Source organism: Capricornis sumatraensis, chromosome 11, assembly GCF_032405125.1.
Source record: "Capricornis sumatraensis isolate serow.1 chromosome 11, serow.2, whole genome shotgun sequence".
NCBI lineage: Eukaryota > Metazoa > Chordata > Mammalia > Artiodactyla > Bovidae > Capricornis > Capricornis sumatraensis.
In genome coordinates this window covers 34665865-34686330 of record NC_091079.1, presented here as the reverse complement: position 1 = coordinate 34686330, position 20466 = coordinate 34665865, and the positions used below count along the sequence as shown (strand labels likewise).

Below are 20466 nucleotides of genomic sequence, written 5' to 3'. Positions count from 1 at the left end.
AAAAACAACCACAGGGGGCCTGCTCTATCACACACACTTCTTCTAATATACAACATAACTGACTTACTCAGTTTGTCTGTCCCAGACGCCCATCCCTTGTTCACTAGAATGTAAGACCCAAGAGGACCGAGAGCTGAGTCCATTTGGTTAACTGCTGTGTCCTCAGCACTTACAGCTTCCCAGGTGGCTCAGAAGGTAAAGAGTTCACTTGCAATGCAGGAGACGGCAGGTTCAATCCCTAAGTCAGGAAGATCCCCTGGAGAAATCGGCAACCCACTCCAGTATTCTTGCTTGGAGAATCCCCATGAACAGAGGAGCCTGGAGGGCTACAGTCCATGGGGTCACAAAGAGTCAGACAAGACTGAAGTGACTTAGCACACACACACCCCTCAGCACCTAACACAGAACCTGACCCACAGCAGGTCCTCCAATAGGTGTCAACTAAATCAGTTAACCATGAACAAAACAACGGATCACCACACAGCCATTAAAACTAACCCGGCTTCTAATTACAAGCACGGAAAGCGTTAAGTGAAAAGCTAAGTGGAAAAAAAAATTTCTGGCAGGAGAAAGGCTGCAATAGCCTTCCTCTAAAAGGTGTGTCCATAACCCACTTTGGAATCAAGTGGTTATGGGTGACTTTTATTTTTTACTAACCTGAGGTCTCCAGGTTTTTTTTTTTTCCTTCCATTAACTTTCAATTACTTGCATAATCTTAGAGAAGTAATCCCTCGAGAAACGCTCTCAAAACATTTGCTAACGCTGCATGCTAAATGTAGGGGAAAGCTTCCTTCTCCATGATTTAATTAGCGTGTCCCTAATTAAGGCCAGCCCAACATCAAAGAGGCCAGGTTCCCAGGGACCCTGGCTCCAGGTCTATTCCTGGTGGCAGGATGACCCCCTGCCCCCAGGAGTGGCTCAGAGTCTCCCAGGGCCCGGATGCCAAGAGCCTGGCCATCAGCTGTCTCCTCCTGGCCCTGCTCCCCACTACTTGCTTCCTATTGGGGTGCTTCATCCAATTATCCAGGTCCCAGATCACATCCTGCTGGAGAGCGGGCTTTGAAGGTTCAGTAAACAATCACTTCAAAACAAAGAGGGACCATTAAACCAAACTCAAAGACTTCCTTAATGGCCTTGCGCTCAGCTGACGCCGGGCTGCAGCAAGCCGGGCCTCAGAAGTGAGACTTAGAGGTCTTCCTGGGAACTAATCTTGCCGCCATTCCAACTGCCTCCCCTACACGGCCCCTCTTTCCTGTTGTGCAATCCTGTGGGCTGCAGAGCTGTTACGGGGGAGACCCTGACGGAGGCGGGGGTTCTCCAGCAAAACAAACATGTGTCATGCGGTTGTCACCTCAGACAACCATGTCAGACCCTTGTGAACCACACCCCGCCTGCGCCCCACACACTTCCTTCTGTGGACGAGTCAGCAGCCCAATGATTTCACTTCGTTGGCTGGTCCAACTCCCTCCTGAAATAAAGGGAGGCGCAGCTCCGAGGAGGGCCTAGATTTTCACTGCTTTATCTGGTTCGTCCTGAGTCCTAAAGTTATCAGTAGGATAATGATCAAAGTGATCACTGATTTATACCCACTAAGGAATCTGAAAAGGAAATCCTAAAATGCTGTAAGAGACAGCTCAGCCCTGTGGATTAAGGGCGCAGACTCTGGAGCCACACTGCCTGGGCTCAACTCCCAGCTGTTCCTCTCCTTACTTGCATGATGGCGGCAAATGGTTTACCCACTCTGCAGTTCAGTTTTCCATCTGTAAAATGGGAATTATGGCAATAACTCCCTCACTGATAGATGCATTTGTAACTACCTTCCTGGGTTGCTGGGAGGATTAACAGTCTCCGTAAAGCACTAGTATAGTGCCTGGTTGTACCATACAAATGCTTGTTAAGTAAGTAAAATAAAACTCGGGGGAAGGTTTTGTACCTGTACCAATACCCTCCCCCTGGTTCTGTCTCCCAGCTCCAAATGAGAATCAGAGGTCTTCCCCTGGCCCCTCTCAAAATCTCATGCTGACATCTATCATGGCACTGATCACACTGATTTCCAGTTACTTGTCTGTGACTCCTCTAGACTAAACAACTTTCGGGCAAGGTCACAGATGTATTTCTACCCGCCTCCCCCCGCAGCAGTGCCTGGCAGAGAGCAGGCACTTTTCAATACTTTGTCATATTGAATATGTGTACCACATTCTCTCAAATTATTTACATGCTGAAAATTGAAAAGCATTTCAATCTTGTCTCTATTGCATTATCAAAGCAAAGGTGCAGGTTTCTTATATTTTCGGAAACATCTGAGTACCACTGTGGGCAGGGTACTCTGCTAGAAATTATCAGATTTCTGGGTTCCCTTGTGGCTCAGCTGGTAAAGAATCTGCCTGCAATGTGGAAGTCCTGGGTTCGATCCCTGGGTTGGGAAGATCCCCTGGAGACGGGAAAGGCTACCCACTCCAGTATACTGGCCTAGAGAATTCCATGGACAGTCCATGGGGTTGCAAAGAGTCGGACAAGACTGAGCAACTTTCACTTTCAGACATAAGAGCATTTTATCTCTTCATGCTAAGCCCTTTGCATATACTTTCTCTTTTAATCCTCCACAACTTTAATAGGAGACTATTACTCCACCCATTTTACAGGTAAGAAAATCAAGGCTCAGGGAACAAGAGTAATGTGCCCAGAGTAATAGAGCTAGGAAGTGGCAGTCCAAGGGCAACCACTTAAGGCAGCATGCAGTGAGTACAGGTAGAATCAACATGCATGTGGAAAAATGCTCAAGAGTGCCTGATGTGATAGAAAGGGGAGGATGAAGAAATGAGCGACCTTTCTGGTGAGGCCTTGAAGGATGAGAAAGATCTCAGTAATGCAAAACATGGCAGAGAAGGTCCTCCAAGTGGGACAACAGCAAGAATGAAGAGCACAGGAAGTGTTCAAAGAAGCCAGGGGATGCAGATTGGGGGACACGGGGCACAGAGCAGGCCACTCCACTACAGTCAATCATTGGGAGGCCCGAAGGCCTGGCTAAGACTGGTGGGCCATAGATAGCTAGCAGGCAGATAGCGAAAGTGAAAGTTGCTCAGTTGTGTCCGACTCTTTGCCACCCCCTGGACAATACAGTCCACGGAATTCTCCAGGCCAGAATACTGGAGTGGGGAACTGTTCCCTTCTCCAGCAGATCTTCCCAACCCAGGAATCGAACCAGGGTCTCCTGCATTGCAGGCGGATTCCTTTCCAGCTGAGCTACCAGCGAAGCCCCAGTAGGCAGGTAGGAAGAACCCAAACATGGCCAAGTCTTGGGAAGGGACAGAAGCCAGTACAAAGCTGTTGGTAAAACGGAGACTAGAGGCAAATGAGACTGCTTCTCAGGGTGCTCACTTCAGAAAAAGAAGGCGCAACTCAAACAAGGTGGACAGGAAAAGATGGCCGGTACAAAGCAACCATCTCTCCTTACACTGGTGTAAACATCTCTAAAAGGCTTTTTTATTTTAAGCATTAAAGGCCCTGAGGAACTCAGCCAGGCACCCGGGTCTTCCCTACCTTTACAGAAGATTTGCAAATAGAGAAATGCCAATAGGCCCTGCTGAGCCAGATGAGGTTATAATGAACTCAGGAGTGATTTATATACCTAGTAAGAAGGAAAAAAAAAAAAAAAAAATTCAACTTCTCCATTTCCTGCAACTTCATTTGCAAGTTCTAAATACAGCTCAGTAAAGGGTGGGGTCTTGTTTGCCCTAAGAAGTGGTGGAGATAATTACTGATTTCAAAACTACAGAACACTTCATTCCCAGATCTGCAAGACAGAATCTAACCGCAGCGAACATCTTAGTCAGACGTGGTGCAAAGCCCTTTAACAAATACGATCTCATTTCAGAATCCCCAAAACAACACTGTAAAGATGGGCACTTTATGAGACCCATTTCACAGAAGAGGAAAATGAGGCTCAGAGAGATGAAGAAATTGGCCCACAGGATTTAAAACCAAATCTCTCTGCCATTTCCTTCTCCCCGTGGAGGAGGGAATGGCAGCCTACTCCAGTGTTCTAGCCTGGAGAATCCCATGGACTGTAGACTATCAGGCTCCTCTGTCCATGGGGCGGCAAAAGTTGGACACGACTTAGCGACAAAACCACCTCTCTGCCTCCAAGTTCAGCAGTAGCTCCAGAATTTCCATAGAAGGGGTTTAGGGGCAATGGTGTGGCCAGAATGAATAGGATGTGGGCAGGGAGCTGTGCTGCTGAGCAAGCACTGTTTTCACTTGGATGCCATGTTATAGATCCATGCTGTCCAATATGGTAGCCATCAGCCACATAACTCTTGAAACAAACTGCAAGTAAATAAAATTTAAAAATCAGTTCCTCGGTTGCACAAGCCACACTTCAAGTGCTCAAGAGTCACATGAGGCTAGTGCTTAGTGTATCTGACGACTTCCATGATAATATAAAATCGTACTGGACAGGACTATTACGGATCAACTAAAAACACCCAAGGATTCTAAAGATGCTTTTTTCCTGTTGCTATTTTTTTTAATTTATTCACTTTAATGTTTCACTATAAATTTATTTTTGTTAATTGTAGTAAATACACAACATTGACCATCCTGATGTTGGGTAGTGTTAAGTAGATTCTCATTGCTGTGTCACCATGGAAAGACACTTTTACTCAGGCAAGGTTGAGAAAACATGTCAAGGGTGCTCAGACTGTGTATAGCTGGGGGTACTTTAAAAAATTCTAAAGCCCAGGGTGTACCCCAGAGGTACTGAATCAGACCCTCTGGGGAGTAGGGTCCCAGGTATCAGTGTCTTACGGCCCCCAAGGAATCCAACGCATTCATCGCTGTAGCCTTGTCCGTTCTACCAAAAGGGGCACAAAACTGCCTCTTCCTCCTCTGGCCAGACCCACCCCTCCGCCCCCTGCAGACCCCTGCCTGGGGGAGGTGGTGGGGAAGCGAGGCTCAGGCCAAACCCACCATCCACCTCTAGGACTTGGGAGGCGGCTGGTGCTGACCCAGCTAATACTTTCACTGCTGTCCAAATTCTTCAAGGGAAAGAAAGCAAATAAAAAGACACAGAGCTCAAAAGGCACTCCATTGATTTTTTTTTTTCTTCCACCCACTTAAACTAGACAGGAAAAGAAAAACCACTTAGACACTATGATGGAGGTCATATATGCCAAGAAATCGGCACAGAAGGGAGGTTTTCTTGGTGAATTCCATCAACTTCCCCCAAACACAGTCTTGCCACAGCTCGACCGACTCAACCCAACTGGAGGGTGACAAGGAAATAATTCAATACAGAAAGTCCTTTTACAAGAGAGTTCCAGGGCTGGACACAAAGTGAATTCAAGGCAAGGTGTTCTCATTGAGGAGCTACTGAACTTTGGGTAAATTTACTTAATTCATGTAATTGAGGGTACCGACAAGCACAGTCACCCAACCTCAGGGACCAATGGGCTCCATGGACATATAAAGGTGGCCCTCTGGTCAGTCATGGAGAAGACCATAGGGGCTGTGTATGGGGACAAGGACAGAAGCCAAGACTGGGGGTAACTTTCCCTTCTAGGAAGCCAGGAGGAGGGGAGGAGAGAGAAAGATAGGTTGTATCAGAGAAGACTGGTAAGGAGGAGGATCAGGGAAGCCACAACATGTTGATATATTACAAATTAAACCATCTCCACAAAAGTGACAGCCAGATGGGAGCCTCCCACCCCCATCTCCGCTCCCTCCGCCCTGAGTCCTCCCAGAGTCTCAGCTCAGGTTCACACCCCCAGGCTGGCTCTGGGCTGCAGGAGCTGCTATGTGACCCCGATTCCTTGCTAGGTTCTCCTGCGGGACTCAGGCAAGTGAAATGCTGCCTTCTAGAAACTCATCCACAGCCCCCTCTCTACCTTAGGCATGCTCTAAAAGCTCCAGCTTTAGGGTCAAATAGACTAAGGTCTGAATGCCAGTCTGCTTCACCAAAGCGTTAAACAAATGACCAACTCAAAGTCTCAATTTTCTCAACTTTAACGTGGGGGTGATGTGAGGAGGATGACAGGAAATCCTGGCACATACTAGATTCTCACTGAGTCCCTTCCAGCCCCCTGTTCACTACGTGCAATAAATACCGTTGCTGTTGTCTAGTGGCTGAGTCTTGTCCAACTCTTTTGCGACCTCATGGACTGCAGCCCCGCCAGGCTTTTCTGACCATGGGATTTCCCAGCCAAGAATACTGGAGTGGGTTGCCATTTCCTTCTCTAGGGGATCTTCCCGACCCAGGGATCAAACCTGAGTCTCCTGATTGGCACAAGGATTCTTTACCACTGAGCCACCAGGGTAACCCAAATAAACACAGAGCACCTGTATGCCAGGTGGCACCCCAGAACATCTTCAACTGGGAAGCAGCAAATGACACAGCCCCAAGCCAAGGTCTTCCCTGGGCTAAGATATAGGAAACACTAATAATGTTGAGGGGGTTGGCTTTATTTGGCGGCGGGGGGGTGGGGGTGTGATTGTAACACGTATGTGTGTGCGTGATACAGACTCAGATGAACCCTTCCACAGTCTCCAGCTCATTCGAGGGAAAACCTTGGCAGTCAAATACAATGCGCTTCCTCAGTGCTCATCCAATTAATTTATTCCATTTGTCTCTCCAGTTTGCTACTTAATAAGGACATATCAGCAGTGCGATCTGAAAATCTGAGTTAAACAGCTTCAGGCATCACGGTTCCCTCTCAGGGTCCCATATGTGGCCTGTCTGCTGTCCTACACAGCTGAACCTGCCCTGTAGCTTTTGTTTGGCTCGGGGAGAGGTATTTCTCTGTTTTTGCAAAGGTGTGGGTTTTAGGGGAAAGTGTCCTGAAGGCAGTTCCGAGAAGTAATGGCAAACTCAAAAGGATCTCATTTTCCCATACCCAATTTGAATATCTAAATGGTCTTGCTATAGAAGGAATCTGGCCAGCTCTTGCTCATCCCTGGGAAGATGGAAAGGGCCTAGATGAAAATTACAGATAAAGAGCCTAATGAATCAATAGTTTCAACCTTTTCACCCTCCAAGCACTTTAAAGACCTCAAGTGAGCTGGCCAAATTGACACTGTTTTAGTTTTTTCTTTCTCTCTACCCCAAGAGGCAAAAAGATTTTGAAGGCCAAAAGGTCAGCAGCAGAGTATGCATGGGACATACTTGTAGCAAAAAATTGTTCACTGTCTCTCTGAAATACAAACTGAACTAGGGACCCTGTATCTTTACTTGCTGAAAATACAGCATCAAGCTCAACACTTGTGACGACACCAATGCTTGATCAATACTGTAGGACTGTGAGTACACGTTACTCTCATAAGAACTAAATGATGGGACTTTCCTGGCAGTTCAGTGGTTAAGTCTCCACACTTCCACTTAAGGGACATGGGTTCAATCCCTGGTCAGGAATATCCCACATACCACATGGCATGGCCAAAAAATAAATAAAATTACTCTCTTAAAAAATATAAATAAAAATTGGAAAAAAGAAAGAACTAAGTGATCGCTGAACTGGGCAAAATTCAAAGTCAGCCTACCTTCCATGCAAACTGTGACTAAGAATGACCTTCTCTCAACTCATTACCAACTAGGATCTCAGAATACAAAGGTTCATAGAATCAAACAAGTTCTAAACAATCTGGTTAAATATGATGTATAAGGGATTCTCCCCCACAGAGACGCTCAAACCAAGACCAAAAAAAAGACTTCTTCCCAAACTGGAACAAGAAAAATTACACCTAAAAACCCTCGGAGATTGATCTACAGAGAGCAAACCCTGTATCTCTGAACAGGCACCATTCCCGGCAGTTCCCTGCTGCCGGTTTTATGACATCTTCACTTCTCTTCCTTCTCCCAGAGGCCTATACTGAGGAAGCTGTAAAAGCCTGGGCAAACACAGCCATTTGCTAAGAGAAAAAGCAATGTGGGGCCCATCTGTACTTTACAAGGGCTTGGCTTGTCTGTCTTTGCATGTCACCATTTATAGAGCAGCCCACCTCCCTCAGAGACCAGGCCACTGGCGGAGGCCTTGGGTGGACTTTCAGTATCTTTCTAGAGAAAACTTTTTTTTCCCCTTCTTTTGAAAGAGTCAAACGGAAGTCCGACAGGGGCTGACCAATGTCCTTTCCCAGGCTGAACTACCAGCCCCTCCTTTACGGCCACCATATTGAATTGAACTGGACAAGCAGCTCTCGAAGGGCAGCCTTGGCCCCTCCACCGCCCAGCAAAAGGCCTTCCACACAGCAGGCCTTCAACAAACCCTGAGGAAGTGAGCCTCTTGTCTGACAGCAACCCCAAAACAAAACAGTAAGAGGTGGGGGGTGGCGGAGAAAACCCTGAAATCATTATCCAGCCCTGGATTCACTGCTCACATTCTTGATCTTGTGATAAGTAAGGGAAAATAGCATGATGTGTCTTCGAACCACAAAAGATTTCCATGGAATTCAAGAAGTCCCTTTAGCAGGTCTAATTTTAGGTAGAATTTAGGAGAGGAGGATACTGGTGGCAAACAGAGGTGGGGGGCAGTGGAAGAAAATTGAACAAGGCCCCTATTCTGCTCAGCACAGGTGCTGGTAACAGGACACCCCTGTCTAAAGTGAGACGTGGGTGGGGAACTCAAGGTGGGGTTGGGTATTCTTTCACCCCCAGTCATATTATATAACCCCAAACATACTCTCCAATCCAGTACAAAGTTCTCCCTGCATTCGGGCCCCACACAGCTCCTAACATGCTGACTCTTGAGCAACAAAGCAGAGGAAAATATGTGATTTTAGCATCCAACTTCTTGTTTTTTTAACTAAGTTAATTATTAAAAAAAGACAGACATCAACAGAGTGAACTGACCTCAAGTTTGGCCAGGGTCTCCTGGGCTTAGAAGCTTTCCAAACATCACCGAATTCTACATGCCAGTTCAATTACTTAACTAAAAAGATTTTCAAATACAAATCTTAGGTCAGTTCACTGTACACCTGAAACTAATGTTACGTGTCACAGCTCAATTTTAAGGAAAGTAATGGCACAGATCTGCTGTTTGAAGCATTAGCTGTGTTTCTTGGGACTTGGAGAGAAATTCCAAAAAGATTTCAGGATCAACTAATTTAGTCAACAGGGTTGAAACACCAGAAGTCAGTCATCTGGCCTTCCACAGTTGCTTCCAAGCTACAGTTCCCCTAGACGAACTGCGGATGGGCCCGTGCCTCCAGCCACATGAATCCTGTCTCTCCTTCCCTCTGGGACCAGCTCACATCAGATGACTTGATTTATGTGGAAAGGCAGCCAGTAAGCGATTTTGCACACCACCATTCATTAGTGACCACCACAGTAGGGTGGAAGAAAGGGAAAAAACACAAGGTTTCCTCTCATCAAGGAATCAATAAGTTATTTAACAGCTGCTGTGGGATCCCAGTGGAAGAAAACGAAGGGTTTCTTCACTGCTCCCGTCCCCCTGAAAAGGATACAACGCACACCCTGACAGCCCAGGACTTAGCCAGATGAAGGATCGTTAGAAGAAAGCAGAAAGAATCCTCCCCAGCTTTTCCATGTCTTGAGGTTCTTTGGTTTGGGAAGATGGATGGGGCTAAGCCTTGAAATTACTCCATTTTTTGTTGTTTTCTTTTTTTTTCTCCAAAGAGGAAATTGACTCCCTTCCTGTGTTGCTGTACATTTTGGAGAATCAAATGCTACTTTAAAACAAAATTTTTTTTTCCTTACCCTTTCCTCACCCCACTTTAACATCACTTCTGAGAAAATAACCTAAAAATGTTCTCAAGATGGCATTTCAAATGAGCTTCCAAAACGTATATGTGTCCTTCACAGCAAACAGAAAGGGGACCACAAGCATCATAAACGTATTGTGGGAGTTCAAGAAAAAAGGAGGATAAACAGGTCCTTAGAAAGACAGCCCACTTCAGATATTAAAAAGTGACTTTTATTGCTGACAACTTCATGCATAAGCATACCACACAACACTACATGCCCAAATTTTAAAATTCCCCTTTAAAATGTCACTGCCTTCTAATCCACGAAGAAGTCTTTTCCAAAGAAAACTCCATGAAAAACACTCTGCAACTGTCTTAGGCATAAACAATCATGGAAATTAGACAACCCCCCTTTTTCCCTTATCTCTCTACTCCCCAAAAGTCTGAAATTCTGCAGATCTCAAGGCATGTTTTTGTCTTCCACTCCACTTCACTTTGAAAACCTTTGACTGACAAAACAAAATAAACCTTTAAAATAAATGTCTTCCCAACAGGATGTTGAACAAACACGACTCAATTCAGAGAAAGAGCTCAAGAACCACAAACTATAGATCCAGCACTCAAAGGGTATTAAATAAGTCTTTATTTTTAACTGGAATCTTGTGGAAGGAGAAGCATGCCACGTTAGCACCCATCCCCGGCCAAAAGGCACTGCAGGGCAGCCAGGACACACCAGGCAGAAAGCATGGGCGCCTGCCCTGAAGTGGGTTACTTTCGAAGGGCCTGGGGTTCCAACCCATAAGAACTGAGCCTGGATTCTGGATTAATGAACAAAGAGGAGAAAAAAATCAGGTGTGAACACACTGAGACTGCAGTGGGGACATGGGTTAGGTCACTGGGTCCGCGTTATACAAAGGGACTAGAAACATCCATTTCTCTCCTCCAAAACACACAAGCAGTTCTCCCAACCCATCTCAAATTCTTCCCCTGGTGATCATAATCCACGTGTGCCTTCAACCAAATCTTGTTTGATTACAAGGCCTGTAGATTTCACTTAAGAAATATCCCAGAGTCCACAGAGGGAACCAAGCTTTGTCTCAATTATTCAATGGGGGTTGGGGGCAAAGGAATGAAAGGGCTGTCTTTGAACAGGACATAATCCATCTAATTCCAAGGGGCTGGATTAGAGGCATTCCTGGGCAAGCGAGGTCGCTGAACAGAATGCTCCACGAATGTCAATTTCTGACAAAAGGCACAGGCTCTGCAGGAGGATTTCAAAATGGACCAGACCAGGACGCAGGCACCTTGGCAAAGTTCACCCTGGGTGAGGTGGCAGTTGGTGCTAAGAGGAGAAAACAGGCCATGACAGCTGAGCATTCCTTCCCAAAGTCCATCTCCCAGGCGGAAACCCTCTCCAAACCTTACATTTCAACAGACAAAAGCACCTCCAGACGTGCAGGCAGCGGCTGAAGAGGGGCTGTCCACACCCACTCGCTGCACAGCTTTCCAAACCTGCCCACTCGTTTTGGAAGCAGAGCTTTTAATTAAACACCACCTCCCCGGATCTGTTGAGGCAAACTGGGGCTGGGCTAGAGCCAAAGAGAAGCTCCCTAAATACACATGAAAAAAAAAAATTCCCCCCACCGCCCCCAATTCCCACCTCCAGCCAGCTCGCGCGGCTGGTTATATTTCCTTTAGATTAGTAAGTAACACAGGGCCTTGGTCTATCTCTATGCACAGAAAATCCACATTCAAGGATCAGGTTATCCCCAGTCCCACCCTTCGCAGGAAAAAGCCTGGGTGTTGTTCCCCGCCCCCATCACACACACTCACGCGCGGGCGGGCACGCGCGCACACGCGCGCACACACACACACACACACACACACGCACACACACACACAGTCTTCACAATCCTTCCAAGAGAAAACCTGGTGTCTGCGTGTTAGGCGGGTCGGGGATACAGTTGTTTAAGATGCCCCAGTCCCGCCTTCGGGCTGGGAGCCTCAGTCTGGGGACGTGGGGTCTCCCGCAAGACTGCTCTGGGAACTTCTGCTCCACGCCCCAGGGGAGGGCCGAGGGAGGCACGCAAACCCTAACCAGCTTTGGAAGAGCCTAATTAATACCTAATTTGCTCAGATCGCCCCCAGGTGGACCTGAAAGCCCACGAGCGAGAAGGAGGTCTCCCTCCCAGTCTCTCGGGCTGGGGGGCTCCTTCTCACAGCTGGGCAGAGCCCCTCCCCTCTCCCCACCACCGCGCCAGGCGCCCGCTCCCGTACCCCAGGGAATCAGGTGTCCGCCCAAGCATCCACCCCCTGCGGGTCGCAGACACTCAGACCAGCGACAGACAATGGAAAACTTGGAGCCAGGGCCCCGGGCCCCCAGGGAAATGAGATGATGCGGTCCCCTGGGACAATGAGCGGGAGCGGGCAGGGACCATCAGATACCGCTCCCCACCCACCCCTCGCCCCCACCAAGAGAAGCCGTCCGCTCGGTGACCCAGCAGAACCCAGAGCGGCGCCCCGGGTGAGCAGGTGACACCCGGGCCGGAGCGCTCTCGCAGGTGGCCGGCGGCCACGGCGCAGGCAAGGGCCGGGCGGCTGGCCCGGGGCGGAGGCGAAGACGCGCGGAGAGGTCAGAGCGCAGCGGCGGCCGCAGCCGCTCACCCGGCGTCCTACCTTCATGTCGCTAATGATGGTCTGGAAGAGGCCTCCGAGCGCGCTGCATTCCTTCTCAATCACAGCCTCCATTTTCCCGGCGCGAGCAGGGGCAGGACACACACTTGGAGCCGCCTGGACTGTGCGCGGGGCCGGGGATCTCTCACCCCGGGAGGAATTTCACCGTCCGAGTGACCCACCTCCGACTCGCAGCCTCTTCTGCAAAGAGGACGAAATGCCCGAGATCGACTGTTCTCTGCCCAAAATAATACTAAAATATTTTTAAAGCCAACCCGCTCCGTAGGGCGCCTACAGGCAGCGCTCCGCTCCTGGCCTTAAAAATGCCCGGAGAAGACTGACAATCAGGCCACCACTGGTGCCCACGACAGAAACGGCAAAGCCCATCTTGAAGCAGAGAAAATCGCCCGCTGACCAGGGGCCAGCGCCATTTCAAAATGCAAGATTTTCTAATTTAACTGATGTTTCTGAAATGAAACAAAAAAAAAATCGCCCAAGAGCAGATCGGGTCTGCTCGCGGAGCCCTGATCTGTTGCTAGCAGCCGCGGCCGCCGCCTCCTTTTCTGTCCTGCGCGCCCAGCCCCAGCGCTCGCTACAGCTCGGCTCTTGCGGACGTTCGCAGAGGCGCACGCGCGCTCGCGGCCTTGCGTCCGCGGGGAGGGCGCGCGTACGGGGCCGCGCGGCCGCCGCACGCGGGCGGGGCTGGGAGCGCGTGCCCGGGAGGCGCGTGGGGCGCCGGCCGCAGAATAGAGCCGGCAGGCGCGCGGGCTGTGCGAGGAAGATCCAATCCCCGCGGGAGCCTCCTCCGCCGAGCACCCGCCCCCGCCTCCCCTGGGCCGCGGGTCGCAGAGCCGAGAGGGAGTGTCAGCACGCGGCTGGTCGAGCGCCCACACCACAATGGCTGCGAGCGCCCGGCACGGAGGGTGCAGCCGTCGGCCTCGGGGACTTGCACGGTGGCACGATTAGCGCAGTACCTTGCAACTAGGGAGCGCTCGGTAGGGCGGGAAAACTGCCGCTACTGCTGTTGCTGCTGCAGGCTTCTAAGAGGCCCGTTCTCTGCTATCAGGACTGCAGAGCCAAGTCACTATTGCAAACAGCCAAATACGTAATTAGGGAGAGTTCGGGGGCGTATCCTGCAGCGAGATGCCGAGTTCAGTAAGTTGCAGGATTATGGGAAAGTGTATTGATTTTGCTATTGCAAAATAAATGGCATTGCGCTTCTGTGTCCTGCTCGTCAGTTTATGGAAATTACTGACTGCCCCTGACTTGGGCGGTGGTTTTTCAAGCGCTCTGAGAACATCCGGGTGGTGGTGTTACTGCAGAGAGCCCCGCTGGGAGTTTTAACCTGGAAATGGTACCAAAGGACTCAGGTTGATTTGGGAGCTGGTGGTTTGTTTTCCGAACTCCACCGCCTAACCACGCAACCAGATCTGTCATTTAGATCAACACCAAATAGACAAGGAGGAGGGGAGTCAAATGAGTAGATTTGCAAAGACCTGAAAACAAGCCCTCAGGCCTGGGCTGTTCCCTTGTTTGAAGCGCAAAGCAGGAGGAAAGGTGGGAGAGGGTAACAAAAGAAACTGTCTGCAAAATGCTGTACAGGCTCCTAGCAGACTCAGGACTAGGAAAAGATCTGGCTTTGAAAACTGCGTGAACCAAAGCGATGCATGGAGCTGTAGAAGATAATTTTCCTCTGGGCCACCCTGCCCCATTCTTAGTCATCGTCTCTCTCCACCCCTGTTCCCCAAGTCATGAGTGTTACTGCTAGAATTAGCTCATCTCTTGGGCAACCCCCTGGATCCTGTCCCCAAGGTCGCTTGGATGCATAACTCTCATCTTCACCTTGCCAATAACCTTGACACATAGTTTGCTTTTGATCATTATCATTATTATGATTTCAATACTATCAGTATATCAGAATCACTGCTTGTAGGGCCAGATTGCCTGGGTTCAAGCTCCGGGTGAAAACCAATTCATGGTATGCGCTTTGGCCATACTAAATGGGCCTCAGTTTCTTCACCTGCAAATGGGGATAAAGGGAGCATCAACCGTATAGGGCTGTTCTGAGTTTTACCTGCACTGTTATACATAAAGCATTTAGACTGGTTCCTGGCCTATAGTAAATAAGCACTCAATAAATCTCATCAACAGAAATAGATTCACTGCAGCACTGTTCACAATAGCCAAGATGTGGGAACAACCTAAATGTCCATGACAGTTAAACTGATAAAGAAAATGTAGTCTGTACACACAATGAGACATTAACCTTAAAAAGGAAGGAAATCCCAGGATTTCCCTGACTCTATGCTGCCAATGCAGGGGGTGCAGATTCAATCCCTGGTCAGGGAAATATCCCATATACCTCGAGGCCAAAAGATAAAAATAAATAAACTAACCTTTTAAAAGAAGGAAATCCTGCATTATGGGACAACATGGATTAGACCGAGGACATTATGCTAAGTGACAAGACACAGCTAAGTCAGAGGACAAATAGTTCGCAATTCCACTCATATGAAGTGTGTAAACTTGTCAAGCTCATCAAATTGGAGAGATAAGAATGCTGGTCACCAGGAGCTGGGGGTGGGGGCATGGGGAGTTTCTAATCAATGATCATGAAATCTCAGCTATGCAGGACGAACAACTTCCAGAGGTCTGTTGCACAACACTGCTTATAATTAACCATGCCATATTGTACACTTTAAAATCTGTCAGACGGGTAGATCAAATGTGAAGCGTTCCTACCACAATGAAATAAAATTTGAGAAAGAAGTAGGGACCAGGTCAAGGGTCATTCTCAGCCTGATCCCAGAGTGCATGTCGCAAGCCTATGATGTTGGCATGCTGTCCCACTGACATGGCTGAAGGCCTACTGTACACAGTCTAGGTGTTTTACCTGTATTATATCTAATCATCACCACAGACTTGAGAAGAAGGTGGTCAATCGAGCCTTTATTTTACTGTTGGAAAGTGGCAGGCAGGACTCCAGCTGTGGATGGCTGACTCCCATGCCTGAGGTGTTCCTTCTACCCAGTCTCCAACCCTCCTGGGCTAGAGCCCCACGCCTAAGCCCAAGGACCCTCCAGCCGGCTTTCCTGCCACATGCCTGCATTTAGATGCCCCCAAAGCCCCAACTTGAGCGATGTTTCCCAAAGCTCACCTCTTTTCCTCCTTATTCTTTGGCTCTACGCTGGCCACGGATCTGAGAGGCAGGCCCTTGTCTTTCACAACTAAGTGAACCATCCCAAATCACCTTGAGAGGGAGTCTGGGAGTTTCCACAAGGCAGGAAAAGCCTAGAGGTGAGACAGCAACACTTGGAATTTTTAATAAGGTGAGTCTGAGAAACGGAGGGATTATGAGCAGGAAAATAACAAAGTCAGACTGACACCCCCTACATGACATGCTTTCCCCCATGTTTGAGCATCCCTCTAAGTTTTTCTGTCTTCAAAACACCCAACAGTCACTGAGCAGGCATCAAGATTTTATTAACATGCAATTCATCCCAGGAGTATTTGCTTGTTTTTTAATAACTCTTAGGAGGAGGAACACAAAGTAATGAATCTACTGGAGGAATTTCAACTCCCCTGATCTTGGGAAGGAGAGTTGGGAAGGCAAGGAAGTCTTCCCCAAGCAGTGCCATCACCCTCCTTGGACTAGGGTGTGCACCACCATCTCCTGGCTCTGTGACCTCGGGGACACTGTATGATCTCTGCAGCCAGCCTCTTGGGAGTTCCTAACCCATGGGCCTATTACCCTGTAATGCCTCACACCACAGTTCCCTTCCCTCCCAGACGTGAGTCCTAGCCTTAGGTGCATGAGCTGCACAAGGGCCTGGCGTGGTTCTCAAACTTGGCAATTGACATGCCATGGGGGAATTTTAAAACACCCATGCCTGGGCTCCACTCCCACAGGAGCCTGACTTAACTGGTCTATGGCCTGGGCCTCAGGACTTTAAAGTCTCCCAGACAAGTCTAATGTACAGCAAATTTAAGAACCCTGATCTAAGGAAATTGAACAGAAGATACCCATGCCCAGGTCCTACCTCTAAATAACTACAGTCTCTGGGGACTGGGATCCAGAATTTTTTTAATGTATCATACAGATTTCATTCCATCTTCTTAAAAGGATGTATAGGCGTGTGTGTATGTGTGTATCTTGTCACTATTTGCCTTACATAAATGAGATAACATCACACACCACACACACACACACACACACACACACACACACAAGCACATTTCTGGATCTTGTAAGTAACACTCTTATTAGCACCTCTTGCTATCAACAATTCCTGGAGAAATCCCTCCAGGTCAGTTAATATTGTCCTACTCGGTTCTTTAGTTACTTTCACTTTTTAAAAACAATTTTGATGAAACTTCAGAGGTACAAAAACAGTACAAGGAGAGTGCAGCTCTTCTCCATCACTCTTCATTGAGTCCCCAGATGATAACCCATTATGGTATTTGCTCCAGGCCTAGGTGTGGTTTACAGCCTTCTCAGCTGATTCTAGTGTGCGACTAGATTTTATGTGAGGCCCTCAGTTTGCTGTGAGACTTCAGGCAATGTTAGTAAAACCCCTGACCCTTGTGAGGAGCCTTTGCATTAGAGGGAGCTGTGCGAGGTGGTTGAGTGGATAGGCTCAGAAACAGACTGCCTGGCTTTGAATTCTGGCTCTTCATCCTTTTCTGTGCCTCAGTTTCCTCATCTGTAAAACAGATCACGGAAATACAAGGCATTAAGGCTATATGAGGCCTGAATGGCATTACTTTGTCTAATACTTGGCACATAGTAAGTAGTCAATAAAGGCTAGTTATTAATATTTTTAAAAGATTTTGGCCATGAAGCATGCAGAATCTTAGTTCCCTGACTAAGAATCGAACCCCAGGCCCCCTACAGTGGAAGCGTGAGGGCATAAGCACTAGAGCGCCAGGGAATTTTCAAGTTATTAACACATATTAATCATTAGCACAGCTCTTCTATGAAATAAAATTGGTTTAAGCTCACTCTCATGACCTCTAAGCAGAACTCTTTATGAGGCCAGAGCCACCAAATCCCTTGAAAAGCTGAGGAGTTGTCAGTACATTCACGGCTTCCCTGGTGGCTCAGTCGTAAAGAATCACCTACAATGCAGGAGTCGGAAATGTGAATTCAATCCCTCGGTCAGGAAGATCCCCTAGAAGAGGGCATAGCAACCCACTCCAGTATTCTTGCCTGGAGAATCCCATAGACAGAGGAGATTGGCAGGCCACTGTCCATAGCATCACAAAGAGTCGGACACGACTGAAGGAACTTTGCACGCATGCGGTATATCAAACTGTCTCAAACGTAGAGTCAGAGCCCCTTTTGAAAATGAAACAAGCAAGAGTCAACAAGTCATATCTGTGGCAATGACTCACCTTGAGATGTTTGGGATGTGTTTGTGGACGGTGGCCTGGGAGACACTCAAATGTAACCTCAGTGTGCAGAACGTGTCACAGGGGCAGGAAACTCATGAAAGAAGGTCTCACTTCATGGACTGATTGGCTGCCAGGCCAAATAATACTGGAACAGTAGGGTCACAAGCCCATGCCCACAGGGGTCAGGCAGCACACCTGAGTGAAGCAGGCCAGGTGGAAGTTCACCTGGTCAGGGAGACTGTCAAGCTCTGAAGAGCAAGCTCTCCTTCTAAGTCCAGCTGCTCCCCAGTCCAAGGCCAAATGGGGAAGGTGGGCCCTGAATTTCCACATATTCCAGTCCTTCTGGTAGAGCTGAAAGCTTGGAGCTTGATGAGAAGTTTGCCCAAATCAAAATATTTTAAAATTTCCCTGTTTTTAGAAACTCGCCTGGAGACCAGTGTGCAGCTTCTGGTCATGGAATCAAATACAGTAATTTCCCTACATATGAACAAGCTCTGTTCTAGGAGCACACTCTTTTTCTTTTTTTTTTTTTTAACATTTTTTTAAAGCTTATGTTTAACTGAAGAATAATTGCTTTACAGTATTGTGTTGGTTTCTATCAAACATCAACATGAATCAGCCATAGGTTTACCCATATCCCCTCCCACTTGAGCATCCCTCCCACCCCTCTAAGTTCTTACCAAGCCCTGTTTGAGTTCCCTGAGTCATACAGCAAATTCCCATTGGTTATCTATTTTACATACTATAATATCTGGAGTTACTCTCTGCATACATCCCACCCTCTCCTTCCTTCCCCCTACCCAGTCGTGTCCATAAGTCTGTACATTCTTAAGTCCAACTTGTACGTAAGTCCAGCAAAGTTAGCCTGGGTACCCAAGTAACACAATCGGCTCCATAGTACCGTACTGCAATAGGTTAATAATACTTTTTACAAAAATAATACATACATAAAAAACAAACATAAAAAATACAGAAAATGCTTTAAATCTTATGGTATAGTATCTTGAAAAATACAATGGTACAGTACAACAACTGGCATATAGGGGCCTCTGACATCCTTCTCCTTATTTATATTCTCCCAAATGCCTGCTGACTACCAACCTGGCTTCCGAGTAGCCATCATATTGAGATCAGGGCTCCCAGGGGAGCTGATATCCCCATTGCATTTTTAGAACAAGAGTGTCCCAAGCCTGATCACTTCTTCTTCTGAAGCTTAGCTTTTTCTGTTCCACACAACTCTGATGAGACAAAGGAACATTTTGTATGTAATATATGAGTTCTGGTTACAGTAGCAATAAAAGAAGATGAGAAGCATATTATTTGAGAACACCCTACCTTTAACATACCATGCGAGGCAATTGAAAAACCGTCTAATTATTTTTAATCAATCAGAGGCATCTGAGTTGACCTAGAAATGGAAAATATTACACATTACACAAAACCCAACATTTTGTGATATAAACAGTCTGAAAAGGTGACTTCCAGTTTTTGTAGAGAGGCAGATTCTATAACCTGAAAGCCCTCCAGCTATAGCCATGAAGACACTCAAGGTACAATGTAACCAGAATCCTTTCAAATACAGGGCAGAGCTGGTATGAAAGAAAGGAAGTCCTCAGAGGCTGGAAGCAAAGAGGAAGATAACAACCAGCAGAGAATATGTGGAGCTGATGCCTCCATAGCCCTGGGAGGAGCCCTTGGTTTCAGTAATCCAGGGGCCCAGATGTTCACCCACAAAAGGGGATCAGAAAAAGAGCCCCTGGACCAATACATCCTCCATGTATGAAGGATGCATAACTGAGAGCCCTCTTCAGAGTCAGAAAGCCCCCTCCCTCCTGCAACCACCCCCCACAATGGCACAGCTTCAAGGACAGGTGGACCAGGAAGCACTGTGCCTAGTAGGAGAGGTAGCCGATGCAAAGTGTGATAGCCTTGGTTCAGGCTCTGGGGAGGGGGCCGAAAAGTGTACAATGAGAATGTGCAACCAGGGGCCTGCATCACAGCTGTGTTTGGAGTTTGAATTTGTTTTACCTTGAATAGATCCAAAATGCCCAACATAAGAATTACTGTGAAAACTTGTTACTGGCCTAAAATGATCCTGAGTAACCCAGCAGAAGCAACAGCGAAATGGCTCGGAGAGAACCCACTTTCAATCAAGTCCTCATAGGATTCCCACACATAAAGGCCCTGGAATGAGTTCAGAATTCAAAAGTATACGTTACATAAAGGAATAGATCGAGAGTCAGCAGACAGGGACTTCCCACCTTGCAATGCAGGGGACATGGGTTCAGTCCCTGAGTCGGGGAACTAAGATTCCCAATGCCTCAGAGCAACTAAGGCCAAGTGCTGAAACTACTGAGCCCACACAGCACAGCTAGAGAGTGTGTGTGCCACAAGGAAAGAGCCCACATGACTCAGCAAAGACCCCACGTGCCGCAACTAAAGCCAGACACAAAGAAATAAAATTTTAACAAAAGAGTCAGCGGACATAACTAATATCAAGATGTAACCCACAAGAGTTAAAGATAACCCAAGAGTCTGAGAGATAATATATCTAACATGGTTGAAATAAAGGAGGAAACAAAAGCACAACACGCTTTTCCTCTTTTCTGAAAAGAGGAAAAGCACTGTGGAAGAATTACGTTGACTGCCTGGTAATAAAAACTAAAATCATTGAAACTACCATGTGTATTTGAACTTTGTGAGGAC

At 47.6% G+C, this 20466-nt stretch overlaps 1 protein-coding gene across 13 annotated transcripts in view; it reads right to left on the bottom strand.

The window, feature by feature from the left end:
* Positions 1–13417, bottom strand: part of MTSS1 (MTSS I-BAR domain containing 1) — a 162600-nt gene extending 149183 nt beyond the window's left edge. For 12 of the 13 annotated variants that reach the window (XM_068983781.1, XM_068983774.1, XM_068983785.1 and 9 more), the window contains exon 1: positions 12370–12912. In XM_068983781.1, coding sequence (XP_068839882.1) covers positions 12370–12441 — 72 coding nt within the window. In that variant the 5' untranslated portion in view covers positions 12442–12912. Of the gene's footprint in view, positions 1–12369; positions 12913–13340 lie in introns of those variants that run through there. The other variant, XM_068983777.1, reaches the window with a different exon arrangement.
* Between the last annotated feature and the right edge of the window lie 7049 nt (positions 13418–20466).